The sequence below is a fragment of the Pavona decussata genome, unplaced genomic scaffold (genome assembly GCF_977016875.1).
Source record: "Pavona decussata unplaced genomic scaffold, jaPavDecu1.1 SCAFFOLD_223, whole genome shotgun sequence".
NCBI classification, from domain to species: Eukaryota; Metazoa; Cnidaria; class Anthozoa; order Scleractinia; family Agariciidae; genus Pavona; species Pavona decussata.
The window spans coordinates 766,167-785,358 of NW_028145628.1; the positions used below are offsets into that span (position 1 = coordinate 766,167).

Sequence of the window (19,192 nt, forward strand, 5' to 3'; positions counted from 1 at the left end):
TTCAGTTTCAAATTTTAATTATACTAAACACAAAGTATCAGAAACAAGCACCTTTCAGTAGCTTTCATTTGGCTATACCTTAGACTCAAAAAGAGAGAACTACCTTTACTTCCAAAGAATAGTTTACCTCCTTTTAAGATAGAGACGCCTCATGACCTCGTGTAATTTCAGGAGCAACAGGTGTGCGTTTTCAGTTCTAAACTAGCTTACTTTCAAAAAGTCAATTTTATGTCTACTGCTCTTTTAATATAAAAGAGTACCCCATAAAAGAGTAATGATATAAAGAAAAAATATACGATAACTAAAAAAATAGATTTATAAAAGGCACAAAAAAAAGACGCGCACAAGCAAGTCGTTGACCGTGTGTTTGTCTTCAGATCCTGTAAAAATCAGTCCGAAATTTTGTTAATATATTTGTCATTCATAAATGGCCTATTCTTGTTACGGCATTTCTATGTTACATAACCTTAAATAACACAATTATCCTAATGATATTCATTCGGTTTATTAAGATTCTCTGTTACGAAATTTGTTGTGGCAATAAACACGTCATGTAAAAACTCTTGGCTAATTGAACGAACCACAATCATAATATCTACTGAATGTCGTGATTGTATTTTGTTATTTGTTAATTTTATAGAAAAAAATTACTCTTAAGCACAATTCTCTAAATGTAGCTTTCTTCCACCTTTCTCCTTTCTAGGTATTTTTAGTAGAACATGAGAGTTTCCAAGTTTACGGATCGAATTGATCTTCGCTGGCACTGCGGCTATTAGCATTATCAAAAGAAAACATATATACACTGTCTCCATACTCATAAACTAAGGTTGCGGCGATATCGCGCGTCCTTAAGTCAATTCGATACAATTTACCGATACTTGGCATGTTTTCGATATCGATGTGACGTCACAATTCACGATTTGTATTATGACGTCATCACCGAAGGTAGTTGTAAACATGTCGAGAACGCGATGACTACTAGGATACCACAAACCGTCCAAATAAAGAATCAACACAAATTTGTATACATAAACAGGAGAAATATCTTTTTTGTATACGAAAACCTGCCAAAAGTACTTGGGACGACCACAATTCCGTTTTACTGAAAAACGAATTTCCACGAAAACGGCGTGAAAATATGCACATCGACTGTTGTCCCAACATGTCACGTGAGCGGTATAGGAAGAAGAATCGAAACACCGATACTTCTCGCTAGTATCGACATTTTTTTGAGAGAAACTTCGATCGCGATATCTATCTATCCATCGTATTGGAAGAGATTATATACATGTCGTTATGTACATGGTTCATCTACTGTCAAGTTGAGAAAGTAGTCACTAGTTCTTACTTCCCAAAAGGTTGTTTCGAAAGCACCGACCTCCCAGCAGTAAGCAAACCCAACCTGCGCTCCCCTCCCTCCACTCCTATCCAATACTACCACCACCACCACCACCCCCACAGAAAAGGAAGGGAATGTTCGTTACTTCCGGATGTTTACGGTATTCAAGAGCTAATTATTATTGGTGTTTGACACCTCTTGTATGTCCCTTTAAGGGATTGATTTTCTTTAGAATTTTCTTGCTCGAAAGCAAGTCAAAACATTGCCAACTGCAAAATTATTTTTAAAAAATCATTAAAACGCAACTATAAGTAACAATTCTTTTTCACATCTAAATATTATGTCACAAGCCCTTTTGCGGCCAGTGATTTGGGCATGCGCGAGGTCCTTTTGGGTGTCCAACGCGTTTCTTGTAACCTGTAGCAACAATATAAACAAACAAGTCAATCAACTGTGGAAACGGGATGGTTATTTTATAAATAAGTAATAAGCGTTTTGGGCGTTCGATGTTAAGGCCTGTTTATACTATACTTTGTCCACTCTTTTGACACCAGCGGTGATTGTCTTGTTTCGTTTCGTTTGTCTGCCTGCGTAACTGACGGTATTAATCCATGCGAAGGAAACGTTTTGTCGGAAGACTCGCCATTAGGGGGGTGTAAGCCCTGCTGACCTCACTCCAAAACTTTAACTTTAACGCGTGCAATGCCGCCAGCTTCGTAAGATGTTCGTTTGTTTAATTCTTTGCTATCGCTGCGAGTTTGATTGAAAATCAGTATTAAAAACATTGTAAACAAAACGGGTTCGTTCATGTTACCTACCTATGTCATCCAGTCGTGAGGTCACTGAAAACAAAGCAAACAGAACAGTTATAGTACGTTATTAATTTTAAGTGGTGCGCTGTAAAATAAGACTCGCATCACGGTACAAAGACCAAATTCAACGCAAAACTGATTCACTTACCACCACTTCCAGCACTGTTGCTTCTCGGTAGTACTTGCGGGAAAGGGTCAGAAGATCGCTTTGTAAGCGCGCCCTGAAGGACAAAAGAAGAATGTCACAAAAGGTTAATCACGCTTAATACACTTGTAACCAAAATAACTGCATTTGGGGACAAATAGCGGGTAAAGGCATCATCAAGGCCTTTTTAAACGGTTTCAACATTTGGACAAATGTTGAAAGTGAAAACAATGTTGCGTGGAGGCCGTTTAAACTTCGGGCCAACAGTCGGTTACCCAGGGCGCCAGAGGTTGTAGTAAGAGACTGACTGGAAGTGAAAACCGCGCAAGGAAAGCCTCTGGTACCCAAATCTCGCACCCAGAGTCCACAGGCTCTTTGGCCAGCGGTTGGTCGCCAAGCAACCAGCCATAGGCCAAAGAGCCTGAGTACTCTGGGTACAAGATTGCTGGCACCCAGGGAAACAGTCGGCGTAAAATTTCGGAGAAATTAATTGCACAGAATTAAGAATTGTGTGCGCTTGCGTTTATCCCGACAAATGCTGAACGAAGTGTTCAGAGGGCTTCAATACCAGCCAACATTACAAAGAACAAAGAAAATGTTGAAGCGACGTTGAATTGAAGTTGAAACCAATTTAAATTTGTTTCAACACGCTTTCAAGAAGCTCCCAACATTTTAAACACTCTCGACAATGTTGAAGGACCTGTTTAAATGTTCTCAACATTTGTTTCAACAAAATGTTGAACGTACGAATTAGAAGAAGGTAGTAAGCTTTCAGTGCAAACATTTTAACATCGTTCGCTCGGTTTGTTGTACTTTTACCTATAATTCTACATAACCTTTTTCAAAACAGTCATTCTTGCATTAAATGGTAAATGCAAAAAACAGTGTAAAAAAACAATGAAAAAAGATCACAAGGTGACTTTTCCCGTCGCGTTTACTGAAAACTGGAAACCGATAGACACTTTTCACTTGGCGGCCATGTTGAGTCTCGGGGGAATAAAAAAGCTTTGTTTTCGCTCGGCCAGACACGAATTCAGTGCGAGGCTTGCCGTGTAAAAACAAAGCTTTTTATTCTCTTGAGACTCAACATGGCCGCCGAGTGATAAAGGTCTATTATTAACCTTTGAGGACGTTTTGATCATCTTCTTGAAGCGGTCCAAAGTGCCTCTGCCGGATTGCTGAACATTGTCATAAGGCTCCTCACCTGGGAAAAAAACACCGTGAAACTAAGGCCCGGTTCAGACGCCAATTCAGAACGGCCGATCTAATTCGGATCGGCTCAGCAATTTTTCCCACCTGCCTCAGCTGGGAATAACGGCTGTGGGCCGGCTTTGATTGAGACGCCGTACTTCAAATGAGCCGAATCAAATACATAAATTATGACAAATCTGCAGTTTTGTTCAGTCATAATATACTTCAGTGTATTAATTTCGGCTGAATTAAGTTCGGCGTCTGAATCAATTCAGCCGGGATTAATAATTTGGGTCGGTCTAAATTCGAATACGATTCGGCTCATCTAAAGTACGGCGTCTGAACCGGGCCTAAGGTACTAAGGTACAAAATCATTAAGTTAGGAAGCTGCCATCGCACATTTCCTTACTGTAAAATTAAAATATCTGCCGGGAATTATGACAGAAGATATATGGTAAGCAGAAGGCATGAGAGCAAAATGAGAAAAATATCAATTAAGTGTTCTTCAATACAGGCAACAGAACTTTATAACCTTAAAAAAAGGTAAATATCACGCTGATTTGATGTCATTTCAAAGCCAAAAAACGTTTTTCTGTCTTTTCTGTCAACAAAAACAATTATCTAGTTTTGTTATAAATTATCACTCCAGTGTAATAAAACTGTCGCAAACTACCGCTGGCCAGAGATAGAATAGGCCGGAATGGATTGAAAATTGAAAAATGTTAGGCTAACGTTTTTCAAGTTCTCGTATTTTCGTTTGTTTCCAAAATTCGCTAGAACGGATCACGAGTTGGTCTTTTCAAGAATTGAGATGATTTCTTTCCTCTCGATGTTCTAGAATTATTTTGTAGCTGAGTGAAGGCCCATTAACATTTTTAACAAAAGTAGTTATAGCCCCATGATACTTCCCCCTTAAGCCGTTTAAGGTCGTTGTGACAAAGACCCTTTTGGGTAAATACTGTACGCTTATTTTCCTACCTGGAGTAAGATATGCTTCGTTCGTCTTTGCTGGAATTGGAGGAGCATCTGCTTCCAAGTCATCACTTGACGATGAAGTGTGGCTCTGAAAAACAGGCGAGGTAACTGAACATCGAAACAAGTCACTGCACACAATCAATAATAGGCGGCTTTTGAGCGATTTTCAACTGCGCGTCGACAGTAATTCGTGCTTGCTTTTGTTTTTCTTTTTAAAGAAATCAAATACGCTTTGTGATTGGTCAACAAAACTTGCCAATGACCTTGTGCAAAGGCCAACCACAGAGTGTACTCAGTTCCTGGTACGCCGTTGGGGGTCTACAACAAGATTCGCAAACGGTATTTACCGGCGATTGATTCCGTCTGCGGCGCAGGCAAGCTAGCTGTGTACACGTGTAAGACAAAGAAAAAGAGCTAACCTGCAAGCTGCCAGATGAAGGCCTTTTTTGCATCTTTGGAGGCGAGCTGGCAGATTTTGCGTTCAGATTTGGACTGTTGCTGGTTTTAGGACCAACTGTAGCATAAAGATCTGGAAACAAAAGTCACAGGGAAAGTTAGATCAAACGATTTCAAGTCAGCTTTGAGCATCTGCTGTTGTTGAAGTCGCATGGGTATAAGTGGATTGCATTGATGCCCTGTTAGTGCATCTTATCAAGATCTCTTGCAAAGAATCAGACTCCCATCCATGGAAACTCGAAAAATCCAAGACATGCCATTGATTTGTTACTCACTTCATCAATAAATCAGAATCGACGCATAAAGTCGTCGTTCGTGAAGTGCTTGAAGCATATTGACGAGTTTCCAGGTCAACTCCCATTTAGCCCGCTTTTGTTTCATGAAATCGATTCCCCAATTTTCTTTTTGGATTCCAATAGCCCTGGCCGAGATCTGCTTTCCCCATTTAGTCATAAACCACACAAAGTACTTCTTTATTAGTAAGCACATGATTCTTATTACCGGTTATGTCATCAGCTGACTCTCCATCACCCTGGCCTCTGCCAAAGACATCATGGATGCCACCTTGCACTGATGGAGACGGAGGTGATACTTTCTTTCCCGGTTGTTGCCATTGCTGTCCAAAAACCTCATACGAAGGCTCCGCAGCTGTGTTTCCAGTGACCTCCACAGGACTACCAACAGGTCTTACTGAAGAACTACTTGCACTTTGTACACTTCCTGGGTGCACAGATTGGGGTGGAGGTGATACTTTCTTCCCTGGTTGTTGCCATTGTTGGCCAACCAATGCATACGAGGACTCCACAATTGGTTTTCCTTTAACTTCCACAGGGTAACCAGGTTTTCCCTTGACTTCCGACGTTGCAATGACTTGCGCAGGAACACCAGCCTTTTGGTTACTAGGGCCCGTCATGGGCACAGGTTCCACAAGAACTGGCATTTGGCCTGGGGCTTCTGGGATCCCCACCAAGGTGTATGCCCCAACTGGTTTGCGCATTTTGGACCTCTCACCCTGCTTTACGGGTGGAGTGGAATGAATAGGATGTGCTTTATCGGCTGGCTTCATCATCTGCGGCCCCGCACCCAAGTTAGATTGTTCTGTAAGTGCAGGGCTCACCACTTTGGGTGGAGATGGGGGACTAATCTCTCCTATCAAGTGGTATGACCCAGATGCCTTTGTTGGTGACTGCACTGCTTTGAAGTTACCCTCTGTATTTGTATGAGGGTCTTCAAATGCTTCTGCTGTCAAAGGACAGCGTTTGGGACCTGACGCTGGCTTCAGCCTGTTTGGGACCGTATGGAAAGCCTTGCTGTCAGGGGTGTTCTTGGTGTTCTGAGGTTGCAGCAATCGAGGCTGGAAACCACTGTCACCAAACAGGAACATATCATCGAGCACATTTGGGGTACTAGACGATCTTTTCGTGCTTATCCCAGGAGGGGAGGATGATTTGACTGTAAATGACGAGAAAACTAGTAAGACTTCGAAGGGACCACACCCACAAAACCATTGAAATTTCACCCTAATTTCCATGTTAATTCATACTATACCTATTTACAAAATATTCAACTTCACTGGATAAAAACCATAGTGCAAATTAAATTATAGTGCCTTGATTAAAAATTGAAAGGTTAACTTTCAGTTGAAGCATTTAAAGAAATTTAATTTCCGTGCACTCAGGGTACAAATTACGTCCATGTAAATTATAGGGCGGTTTCCAATTGAGTGTCGTAAAACCAAAACCAAAGTAATAACGCTGGCCAATCACAACAGAAGAAAACAGCGTAATGAACCAATCAGAATTCGAAGCAAATTCATGTAACCGGCGTAAAGCGCGGGAAAACACGTGCGAGCAAGTCACGATTGGTTTTGATCTGGCTTCTTATTGGTTGAGAAAATGGCACGCGGTTTGTTAACCAATCACAGAGCGTAGTAAAGTAAAACCAGCGTAAACACGTAATTACTTGCGACACTAAACTGAAAAACGCTCTAATTCAATGATTTTGTCAAAGCACCAGGCCTGTGCGTGCTGAAAGGTTTTAGCCTTAGGAGTTTGACTGTAATCTGTGCAATTTTAATAAGCTGCTAGTTACCTCCAATATTTTCATATCTGGAGGACCCTATTGAGTGTCTTTTGTCTGGCAAAGGAGGCACATCATCTCCAAGATCAACTAACAGACCTGATGGAACAAGTTTATCATTAACACGACATGACAGAACAGGTGATCAGTTATTGACAGAGTTATGGCATTATGTGCCAATTGGCACTCTTAGGGGTTAAAGGTTTAAAGAGCTCAGAGAGAATAAATGACCAGCCTCAAAGAGCATTAAAAGTCAATGATTTAACATACCTTAAAAAAAAAAAACACAAACAGAACTCAATTTAACCAGTGACAAATCAAGTTATCACCAGTAGATGAGCCAATAATAGACCCTTCTCCATAATGGTGGCAACAGATTTGAATGAGTTAAAATTGAACTGAATAAAAAACTGATATGGTCAGCACTGGAAAGAGCACCTTTAGTTTTAGTAACCTTGCAAAGTTTCAGCATATTAGGTGTTATATCAGCTTAGGAAATGTAAGATGAAATTTGACAAATTTACAGACGTTTGTATGACTGGGGGTATACATCATCGCCCCAGTCATACAAACGTCTGTAAATTATTCATTTTTCAACTTACATTTTCTCAGCTGCTACTACACCTGATATGCTGAAACTTTGCAGGGTTACTAAAAGTGCTCTTTCTAGTACCGGTATACGTTTTTAATTTTAACTTATTTGAATTTTTGGCCGCCATTTTGGAGAAGGGTCTATTTTGTACAGTATGGTATGCCTATGGATACAATACTGGATAAAACATTATTCTATTTATTAGTTAGATAAAAAAATACACCATACCTTCGGGCACATGGCTCATCTGTTTCTTATCACCAGGAGAAACTAGAGGGGGGATCTCATAGTCACTTGCTGAACTTTTATCTCTTTGCACACAAGTGTCTTTTCCTACTTTCAACCCAGCTTGACCTAAAGCCGGTCCTTGCAGTACCTCATAGTCAGAGACTGTTGGGGACTTTTGCTGTCCTGTTGAAGGAGTTTGAACTCCGCCCTTTACTGGATTGGAAGTCAAAATAAGATTATTTGAGTCTCTTTGTGGAAGTGCTGGTTTCACTGATGTTGCCGGTTTATTTCCTGGAGCTGCTGCTGCCGCAAGATTGCTACTGACATCATTTTTACTTCCAAAATCCAAATTCACATAGTCGTTGTGTTTCTCTGAACCTGACGTCACTGACATTTCCTTCGACAACTGAGCTGGGTTAGCGGCTCTATTTCCTGAAGGTGGTTTAAGATCTTTGTTTTGTTCTGATAACGGCAATGGCAATGGTGCTCTCTGAACAGAGCCATTTGGCATGTCACTCTTTTTCCACCTATCAAGACTTTTGAAAAACTCACAGTTCTCATAATTTGAGTGTTCAGCTGGTGTTGTTGGAGAGGCTGGGAGGTTGACATTTACATACGTGTGGTTCTTAAGTTTCTCATTTTCTAATTCCTCATAAACAAGTTGTATAACAGCTTTGTAAACTAATGCATACTGCTCCTGTTAGAAAACAAAACAAAAAAAAAAACAAAAAAACAATTCAATAATACAACTATTTTACAACGAGTGGTGAAGACCGACAGGAGTCAAAACCCCAGGGGAATTAATTAATGGGAACCAAGACAGACACATTAGAAAATTGGAAAGGGGGTGGAAACTGGGATAAAAGTGGGGAACTTGGACAGAAGGAAGTGTGAACAGGAAAAGAAGGGGACAGAAACTTGGAGAGAATTTTCTGGAATTACTGGGCCCATAAGGAAGAGGAAGGGGAGTTGGGAGGAGAGCACTTGACACAGATGGGAACTGGGAGAGAAGAGGTGGGAACTGACCGAGATAGCTATGTCATTACCTTAGTCTGTACCATTGCCATTCTCTGCCTTCTAAGGTTTGCCACGATATCAAACACACTAAAATTATCTGTCTTCTGCAAAAACAATAAATAAATAAATAAATAAATAAAATAAATAAAAAATTAAGCAGAGGAAACAAAGAAATGAGATATGTTAAACAAAGGAAGGAAGGCCAAAGGAAGAAAGGAGAATGAAGGAAGGAAGGAAGGAAGGAAGGAAAGAAGGAAAGAAAGAAGATAGAGAGAGGGAGGGATTAAGAAGGAACAAAAGGCGGGAGGGAGAAGAAAGGGCAGAAGCAAGGAAGGGAACAATAAAACTATGAGAAGACGGGAAAAGAGTGACAAATGATGGATGGGAGGGAGAGAGGGGGAAGGAGGAGACAAGGAGGGGGAGAATGTGGGTGGCAGAAAGTAGGAAAGAAGGAAGGATAGATGGATGGACAGACAGGATGTTCATAATTTGCAACAACAGAGGTATAAAAAAAAGATATTACAAAACACTTGTCTTTAGAAATAACCTGTATCTTTAATAGGGTCCATGCAAAATCCACAGCACAAATTGTCCCAGTTCTACCACACCCGGCACTGCAAACAGAAATATCATGTCACATTTAGGTTTAATCCTCTAACATACCCATAAAGCACTCAAAATCAAGCTCAAGGTCACTGAATTGACCATAGGAGTCAAAATTTAAATCTGCTCAACACTTTTCAAACTCATTAATAATTCATCAAGACAAAACAAAGAAAATCACTACTGTGACCGTGGTTTGGATACGAGTTCCTCATTACCATAAAATTTTGCCAACTTTAGCCTTGAATTTCTCCAAGAATTATTGGTCATTTGAGAAGCCATATCAAACACTCGAAAGTGTGTTTCCTCAGATATCCAAACACCTCAAAGTCTTTTAAAAATCTTGGCTGCGCCTTGTTTTTTCAACCTGTTTGAAACACGCCTTCTCATGCTTGATATATTACAGGAAGGATGGGATGGCTGAAGGAGGGGGGAGGTCTCAGGTATCAGTCACCTGCAGTGGATTAAAACTGGTTGTCTCCTGTTTCCTTGCAAAGCTCTTAGAGTTTTGTTCATTTCTATGAGAGGTTCAGCTGACTTTGGAACATCATGATCAGGCCATGCAGTGTATTGTAACTGTGTCACTATCATCTCCTCCTGAAATGGAATTTTGTTTTCTTTTTAAGTAATAATTCACGCTTAGCCAAAAGGTTATTTTTCAGGTAAGCTCACCGTTAAAACAATAACGCTCTAAATACGTGATTTAAAAATTGTCAAAAATATGGAGTTATAAAAATACACTTGTAACATAAATGAATAAAATGCATCTAGACGATACATCTTAAAATAATTGAATCAACAAAATTACAAGCCGGAGAGGTCGAGTTTACTAATTTTAGTTTTGAAAGACTTTTAGCTGGTGACTGTTCTCAGATTGTCTGGTACCGAGTTCCATAATTTTGTTGCCATATAATGCCAGGAGTGATGTACGTATGTGGTGCCATTTACTTTCGGCAAAGTAAGAATATCAATACCTCTGAGGACTTACACTGTATCTCGATTTCCTAAAGTTAATGATTAAGTCTAAAAGACTTACAGGGACTTCTTTTGAATCTACTTCACTTGTATAATTTACTATCAATTTTAAAAACAGTACTCAGAATTTTAGATAGTCTTTGCTTTGCTAGAATATTATGTGTTGAATTAAAAATTCTTTACATAGCTGACATGTTGGAGGAGTTCATGTCTGCAGCTGAGTAAAAAAAATAAACAATAGGCCAAAGAGATTTATTATCATCATCATCTGAAAATATTAATAATTAATAATAAGTACTAACTCTAAAGCTTTGCCGCTGGCCTTTCAGCCATGGGAATTATCCTATGATGTAACAGCAACCCAAAACAGATTGGATGTTATAAACAGTGATAATCATCTAATAAAACATTCACCCCCGCCACCCTCTGAACCCAATTGAAGAGTTTTATGCAAAACTATCGTAAGTGACTATTTTGGCCATTTTTTAAATGTCATCCAAATAAGCTGAATTTTTGCATGTGGCCTTTCATTTAATACAAAAACATTGCTGCTGTATTTTTTTCGCAATGCCATTGAGAATTGAAGAGCTGAGAGCATTAAACCGACTTATGTCGAATTTTCGCCCAGTTACATTTGATTTTGCTCGGATTTGTCCGAATTTTTGCTCTCCCTGGTTTTGAAAACGTTTTGCGGTTTTACAATTGTAGACAAAACTCCTTGAGAAAACCAAACACGAACAGCACAAAAACCACTTGCTTACTATTTCTCTCTTGTTAATTGTACCACAGAACTATACTCCTTTCTCCCACACCCTCCCCTTATGCAATGACAACCGACATCAGACAGCCAAAACACCACTCACTTACTATATCAGACAACCAAAACACCACTCACTCACTGTTTCTCCCTTCTTAATTCTACCTCTGTTACTTCTCCCTCCCCCTTATGCAATGTTGATGTGGGAAGTGATGCTTGCCAGGAAACTGTTCGTGACCCCAAAAACAACATTGAGTCCGGGGGAGGGGGGGGGGGGGAAGATTTGGTGGTTTGCTTGTCTACAAGTGAACGCGCTTGGAAGGCAAAGTTTCTCAGAGGTTTTGTCCATGTCAGACTCCCTGTTGTCCAAATTATCGGTAGCCTGAAAGTTTCCACTGCCCACGAGCTGTGTTTAGTCGCACCTGTTGTTGTTGCTATAAGTAACGTTCGTGATGACATCATGGTTTGCTTTTGCGGGTTGTAACAAGCCAAAAATAGATCAAGCCGGTCGCGGTAAAGCTGGCTAGTTGGTTTCGCTTTTGTTTGGTGAAGTTTGTAAACACACGACGTGAAAAGTTATGAAAGTGACGAATGTAATTCACAGGACCAGGTCAAAACGTCGTCCAAAGAATCCCTCCTTGATAGTGATGACCGTGCCTTGGCGAATTTTTCATTTCAATTATCAAATCCCGCGGGAGCATCAGAGACAAATCGCGCCATGTGCAAGGTGTTTTGCAAGCCTTAGTTGTGGCTTGCCAGGCTTGAAATTCGGTATGTAACAATTAACTTTACAATTTCAAGGCAATGATTCAATAAAAGTACGATTAACATACATTTTCAACGGTTAACACCGACTGCCCGTGAAAAGAATAGATAGTCAGTACCTTTTAATAGAACTGCCGTTAATCGTTGTTAATCTTTCAAATGGCTAAATGTCTTCCTGTTAATCGTGTGGAATTCTAGTATTTTGCGTTATCAAGAGTGATATGTCGACAAACAGGACAAAGCGGGATTTTACGCCAGGAAATGGACACATTTTCCCCACCAAAATGTAACTGTTTACATTTCTCACATTCCTGTCATGCATGTAGTAGTTTGCAACAGAATCAAATAAGAGCGTGACAGGATTCTTTCGTTGCTCCCGCGAAAAAAACCGCTTTCCTGTGCCGTGTTTGAAAGAGAGCAAATGTATATTGAATACAAGTATTTAACACTCAGTGCATTATCCTTTTGGTCATTTAGTGTCTATAATGTTATCAATATATCTTTACAAGATGGTAAAATTCTCAATGGCATTGCGAAAAAAAAATACAGGGCATTGTTTTTCTATTAAATCAAAGGCCACATGCAAAAATTCGGGTCATTTGGATGACATTTAAAAAAAATGGCCAAAATAGTCACTTACGATAGTTTTGCATAAAACCCTTCAATTGTCTTTGGGGAACCAAAGTAACATTCTGTTGACTGCAAGTATGATAACCCTCAACCGTTGACTGCACAGGAAAAGCTGCATCTTGTAAATTTCTAAAGATCTCTTCCAAACTTTCTAACAGAAGAGCTGATCTAAAGTAAACTGACTTAATTGTCATCTGCAGCTTTTACTGACTGTTCTTACCAGCTGAGCAGATTTCACTGACAATGTTCGCATTACAAAGCCATCTGATATAGGATCCTCTGCAACCTGAAAAGTAGTAATGTATTGTAAGAATCATCATCATCATAATTATTCTTAAAAACAAAATTTAATGGTCTTCCTATGAGCTGGGTGAACAGGAAGATTGACAGTCATGCATGGGGTCAAAAAAGAAATCCCATCCTTGCTCGGGGAGGGGTGTATTACACAATGTACTGTTCTTATGAGACATACCAGTGATACATCCACTCCAGCAAAGTTCAGCTTTTCATCTTTGCTTTCAGGCCAATACCTTTTACATTTCAGCTTCCCCATTTCAATTTCCTTGCACACCATTATCACAATCTGGCAAATATGGTAATAAACATGTCAAGTCAGTTGAATGTACTAATGATCTGGGAATAGACCTGAAGACATGCTAATTAGCACTTGCTCAGGTTAAATAATTAATTTTACAATCATACCGACATTCCGAGTGAATACACTGTGGTAATTACAAAAATCACAAGGAAAAATGTAATTATTATTTTTTAGTCACCTTGAATTTGTCAAAAAACACTTCTTATATAATATTATTAATACTAAATACATGTACATGTATTGATTACCACTTTGCACAGTGATTTAAATACTTCATAGTCACCTGACATTTGTGAGAAGATATCAATCTCCAAAAGTCATCTACGGTTCTCGGCAGGGGACCCTGCAAGGCTAAGTACGATATGCTGCCATCTGGACCCTGAAAAAAAAAAAAGAATGTACAACAGAGTCTCATTAATCCAAAGAAACTGTGGTGTTGCATGGGTGAGGGAAAGGAAACAAATATAATTTTTTGCGCTGGTGAAAGGCCAACACTCAAACTGTCAGCACTCTTTACGGTGGCCAAATTACATCAGTTGTCAACTCAGTTGATAAAAGCAAATATTTATAATTATTAAATAAGTTCTTTCATACCTTCACATAATTTCCATTGATATAATCTGACTCAGGTAAACCAGGTATCACTGGTAAGACAACACGATTGTAGTCAACTAGCAAAATGAAAGCAAAATTTTTAATTAGCAAAAAGAATAGACTGAGAGATTTAGAATTATGGCATTGTGTTTATGTCCTACTAACATCAAACTTGAGATTTTTATTGATGTTTCTTGAAAAAATGAGTGCATAGATGAGAATGGTGTGAAGTATAATAATTGTGGCCTTTTATGCTAAATGCAAAACAACTCAATTTTACTAAGAAACTGAAACAGTGGAACAGGCCAAAAAAAAAAAAAACAATGGAACAGCAAATGTAGGATAATTACAAGGTCATGTGGTTATTTCTGCCATTTTCCGTTGCCATATTTACGTAACACTAAATATCTACTAATGTCTCCATTCAAATTGCCAACTCATTATATTTCATCAAATGTTTTTGACTTTTAGACTTTTTATGGACAACAATTAACGTAGCCAAGATTTCCCACGACAGATTTACTTACACTACTGGGCCTGTTTCTTGAAGGTACTAATACAATGGAACCTTGATTTAACGAACCTCTAAGTAACAAAGTCCTTGGTATAATGAACGACATTCTCCAGCCCAGACCCTTTATAATGTTTGGAAAAGAACCTCCGTCAATACAATAGATACTAGTTCCTTGGCACTTTGAGATTCCAAAAGCTAATTGTTAATAATTTTACGAACACATCACTTTTTGGGCAACTACCATTTATCCACAAAAAAGGATTTGACAAATACATCTAATCACCTGGCCCCAGTTGTTCAAAGGCCGGATAACTTTATCCGGTGGATAGGTCACTATTCGACAGTTTCAATCTGTGCAAAGATTTCAGTATTTCATTTTGTACAAGCGAATATGCACACTCTAACCACAGTCTAGTTTAGGAGTGTAGAAAACCTTGGACAACATTTAACGTGAAGTATATTTTAGACCCCGAATAGTGGCAGCCTTATCCAGCGGATAGAGTTATCCAGCCTTTAAACAACTGGGGCCAGGTCCAGCAGGTCATTAATTGGGGCTTCCTCCTACACACATGCATTAAGTTCAACCTCTTTACTGAATAAATCTTACATGGCACAATATCTATAAAAGCTAATTGTAAATAATTTTATGAACACATCACTTTTTGGGCAACTACCATTTATCCACAAAAAAGGATTTCACAAATACATCTAATCACCAGGCCCCAGTTGTTCAAAGGCCGGATAACTTTATCCGGTGGATAGGTCACTATTCGACAGTTTCAATCTGTGCAAAGATTTCAGTATTTCATCGTGTACAAGCGCATATGCACACTCTAACCACAGTCTAGTTTAGGAGTGTAGAAAACCTTGGACAACATTTAACGTGAAGTATATTTTAGACCCCGAATAGTGCCTTATCCAGCGGATAAAGTTATCCAGCCTTTGAACAACTGGGGCCAGGTCCAGCAGGTCATTAATTAGGGCTTCCTCCTACACACATGCATTGAGTTCAACCTCTTTACTGAATAAATCTTACATGGCACAATATCTTTGTATCGGTTTTTTGGCCGATTAAGTTCCATTTCTCCATGATGGCTGCTATACTTAGGATCCTTCTTCAGCTGAGAAGACAAAGTCTTTAATTGCTAGGAAAACAAAAACAGAAAAATCTTATGTTTTTGTAATCTTTGGGCTTGTCACATTTCCCTCCAACCCCAACCCACCCGCCACCCCATCCCCTCCACACACACAAAAAAAGATCTGGTTCAAAGAGGTAGTGTGCATTAGCCTGTGAGCAAGCTCTCTTTTAGGTCAGCCGTGAGAGAGGATTGGGGTGGGTGGCTGACCTAAAAGAGAGCTTGCTCGAAGGCTACATCTGCATAGGAGACTAATCTTTTAGGGCTTTAATATTTTTCTTATAATTACATGTATCCCATAAAGAATAGTCTTAATAAACTTGGTATGGTTAAGTACAATACCAGCTTTATAAACAGTGTGTACCAATAATATTGCAGACAACTGTCAGACTGCTACAGCTGTATCTTAAAAACTTAAAATCTGCTTGTGATGGAAACCTTGAGTTAATCTCCAGCTAAGTAGGGCTCCTTTGCCTAAACAGTGTCACAGTGGCCACTGCGCACGTATCCATATACTTCCCAATTCCAAACTCCTTGCTTAAAAATACATACCCGCCCGGTACCTGTAAAAGGTTGATAACCATAAATTAATTGAATAAAACAACTGTGGCTTAGTCTGTTGCTAAGTACATGTACTTCCAAGGAGCAAGATCAATTTTGGTACAGTTCAGAAGCTGTATTGCTTATGAGCCAAAAAAGGTGATAAGGCAAGGGGATATAGCTTCTAAAGAAACTGTGGTGAGCACTGCATTGGTGGGGGAGTAGAAAAAAAATGTTTGTTTTTCTCAACAGAGTTGATAAGGTAATTTGAGCACAATAAAGAGACTTGAATGCTGACCCTTCGAACATTAACCCTTCATCAGAGTGGTAGGAGCCATCTGGGTCAATTTGGTTTGGCAGATTTGAATTCAGTACAACGAAATCTCCAATCAGGACAGAGCTTGTCAGATAGTACAGCATACCATAACAGTAAAAATCTGTATATACATGTAGAACAGGCTCAGGATAATGGCATAAGACCTAGCGGCATGACTGGACAAGCATGAAAGTTGCATACATAAAGAGTCTGGGCACCAAGAACTCTGGATAATGTTCTTTTTCGTACCAGCACAGCTACCTGGCACAGGCACCTACACCTACATGAAGCCTGAACAGGGTCATACAACAGTACACTGTTTAAATCCGACGCCACTCCAAAGTCATACATGTCCATTTTCTTACACCATCTGAGTTCAGCTGTCAATAATTATAGTCAGATGGACTTAGAGATAAGTCAATCGATACAAGTATGGCTATGCTTCATTTTTTTATCCACTCAAAACCCCACAATCCATGTGACTCCAGTGAACAACATTTATACCTACTTGTGACCACACAATCTATGCAATTCCAATGGACAACATTTTCACCCTCCCTAGTGACTTAAACATGGGTTTTCTCAAAGTCTAGGCTTCAACCGAGTTCAATGGACTCTCTTCTACTCTCAGACTCGTTACCATACAATCCACATGATTACAAAGGACAACTACTGTCGGTAAGGCATACTAACCCCCAAACACAACTAGACTTCCAGATTGTATTGGATGTATTGGACAACCCTCACCAAAGTTGAACTTAATTGAATGAAGTAAACCATCAGATTCAACTTGTCATGCCTGAGTCAAACTTATTATGTAACTGGATAATTATTAGGTAAGGTAAATGTAAGGTTTGGCATTTGAAACAGTCAGCTCAGAGTTGACTGCTTCATTATGTTATTATAATTCTAACTACAAGTAAACACACAGATTTAATATATCAATAAAAATCAATTGTTTTACAGCTGTACTTGTAGTCTGTAGCTAGGTGTATGTCCAAAAGTCAACTGAAGACTTTGAACTCAGAATAAAATTCCTGTAACGAAACTGATAACACAGTGATATTGCGCAAAGTGAAACTTGAGCTTCCTTTTATGGGAAAATCACGGAAGAAAATCATCGTTTCGCTACAGATAATAATGTGAATACACTGCATGAATAAGGTAGCTAAACAGCGAGTAATTTTCAGCTGTAAACAGTGCACCTTTGTCCAGTAACCGCAGTAGGTTCAAAATACATAAAATTGTTGTCACTGATAAACTACCTTAAGAACATATCGCTAGCAACATACCTGAAATTCTTTGGCGAATCCGTTCTCTCCCCTCGGGTTGTTCGATGGGTGAAGACTTTCCGCGTGAGATAAAAACGCTTGCAGTCCTTCGGGAATCTTTGGAGAATTCATAATTATGTCATCGTAGAGACGACTCCCCGTTACATTGTTTGTTATTTAGATTTCACGGCCCAGGTCATGTCCACAGGATTTCCTGACGAAAATGAAAACAAAATTTTAAACACACGGCGTTCCTTCACAGACCTGCCTCCTTTGAGCAATGGCGCCTGGGTATTACCCACAATACGGCTGTCTAACCGGAAGTTGAGGCTCTAACTTCCTCCATCCCGAAAGCTTCATCGCTGCTATCGCAAGGGAATCCAAAATTGTGCAAAATATTGAACGTGTGCGGTATGTATCAACACAATATCGGAAGCGAGATAAAACACTTAATTTCCCGATTTTATGGTATCCTGAAGTGCATGTGTGGCACGTGACCGGAAAACTCATCAAAACAGCTCGCGACCTGAAGGAAGTTCAGCTCCGATGTATTTTAAAATAGTTTCTCTCCTTCCAGCACTTTCCTTTCAGCGTCCTTGAGTGCTATTAGCTAGATCTCTATAGCTAATTGATATCGGGTGAGTTTAAAGGAAGACTGTTAAGACAGTTCATTTCTCTGTATGTTTGGATATTGTAGTCTGAAAATGAGTTGCATAGGTGAACCCTGTACTGTTTCCAATACATAAACACTGTTTTCCGATGTTTCAAGGACTTCTGTTGGACTTAATTGGCACGTAATTCAAGACTTAGGACGCTTCGTTTTTTTTTTTTTTTTTCTCTCGTTCATCCTAAACAATGAGACACAGCGAGCGTACCCTCCTGGGGCGGATCTAGGGGGGGGGATAGGGGATTCAGGGGGTTCGATCGAACCCCCTAAATTTAAGCAGCTATCAAAAATCTTGTAGAAATATTAAATAAATACAGCCAATCTTACGAAAAGCCCGTTAACAACGATGGGAAAAGATTTGCTGAAAGATATCCCCGAAGAATGCTTCTTGTCGATTCCGTCTTTCACGAAACACAAAATTGAAATAAAATAAAATGCAGTATATTTTTATCAGTAGTTTTATGAATGCAGATATGCATGTTTTGACGTAGCTTTGTTATTTTTTTTTTTTTAAAGAAAATAAGAGATATTAAAACACGCTGACTTTGCCTCAGTACTGAAATCGCGTTTCCCAGGACCTGAAATTTCAAAATTTTACGGGGGAGGATGCCCCCGGACCCCCCTGCTGGGGCGCTGACTTCGACAGCCGCCTTTCATCGAACACCCTCTCCTAAAAACCTGGATCCGCGGCAGCCCTTGGCCTCCTTTTCTTTCTTCTCAAACCACGAATTTTAACTCCTAAAAGGTACGACGATCATCCCCGTCACTTTTGTAAAGTAGTCCCCCCCCCCCCCCCCCGAGCAACACGGCAGTCTAAAGTTTCAGGATTAAAGTATAGAGAATCCAATGAATAACGGCTAAAAGCATAATTTTCAGTTATTTAAAAGATTTTTAGTCGAAGATTGCAATCAATATATCACACTTTTCCTCACCAGCAAGAACAAATGCCTTTCACACAGTGCTCCTCTTCATTGAATTCCCATACAAACCCT

General features: G+C 39.5%; 1 protein-coding gene across 2 annotated transcripts; it reads right to left on the reverse strand.

The window, feature by feature from the left end:
* LOC146459017 (uncharacterized) lies at positions 1 to 17,894 on the reverse strand. 2 transcript variants are annotated; one of them, XM_085089775.1, is made up of 18 exons: positions 17,555 to 17,894; positions 15,307 to 15,415; positions 13,757 to 13,833; positions 13,446 to 13,541; positions 13,037 to 13,147; positions 12,785 to 12,850; positions 9,892 to 10,034; positions 9,382 to 9,448; positions 8,864 to 8,938; positions 7,818 to 8,514; positions 7,010 to 7,096; positions 5,420 to 6,370; positions 4,882 to 4,991; positions 4,466 to 4,550; positions 3,418 to 3,500; positions 2,300 to 2,372; positions 2,158 to 2,181; positions 1 to 1,756 (listed from the first exon to the last, which is right to left on the reverse strand). In XM_085089775.1, the coding sequence occupies exons 1-18, from the start codon at positions 17,663 to 17,665 to the stop codon at positions 1,683 to 1,685; spliced, it is 3,039 nt and encodes a 1,012-aa protein (XP_084945901.1). In that variant the 5' UTR covers positions 17,666 to 17,894; the 3' UTR covers positions 1 to 1,682. The 2 variants fall into 2 exon arrangements, with proteins under 2 accessions (XP_084945901.1, XP_084945902.1); XM_085089776.1 differs by lacking the exon at positions 7,010 to 7,096 and having other exon boundaries at positions 17,555 to 17,891.
* Between the last annotated feature and the right edge of the window lie 1,298 nt (positions 17,895 to 19,192).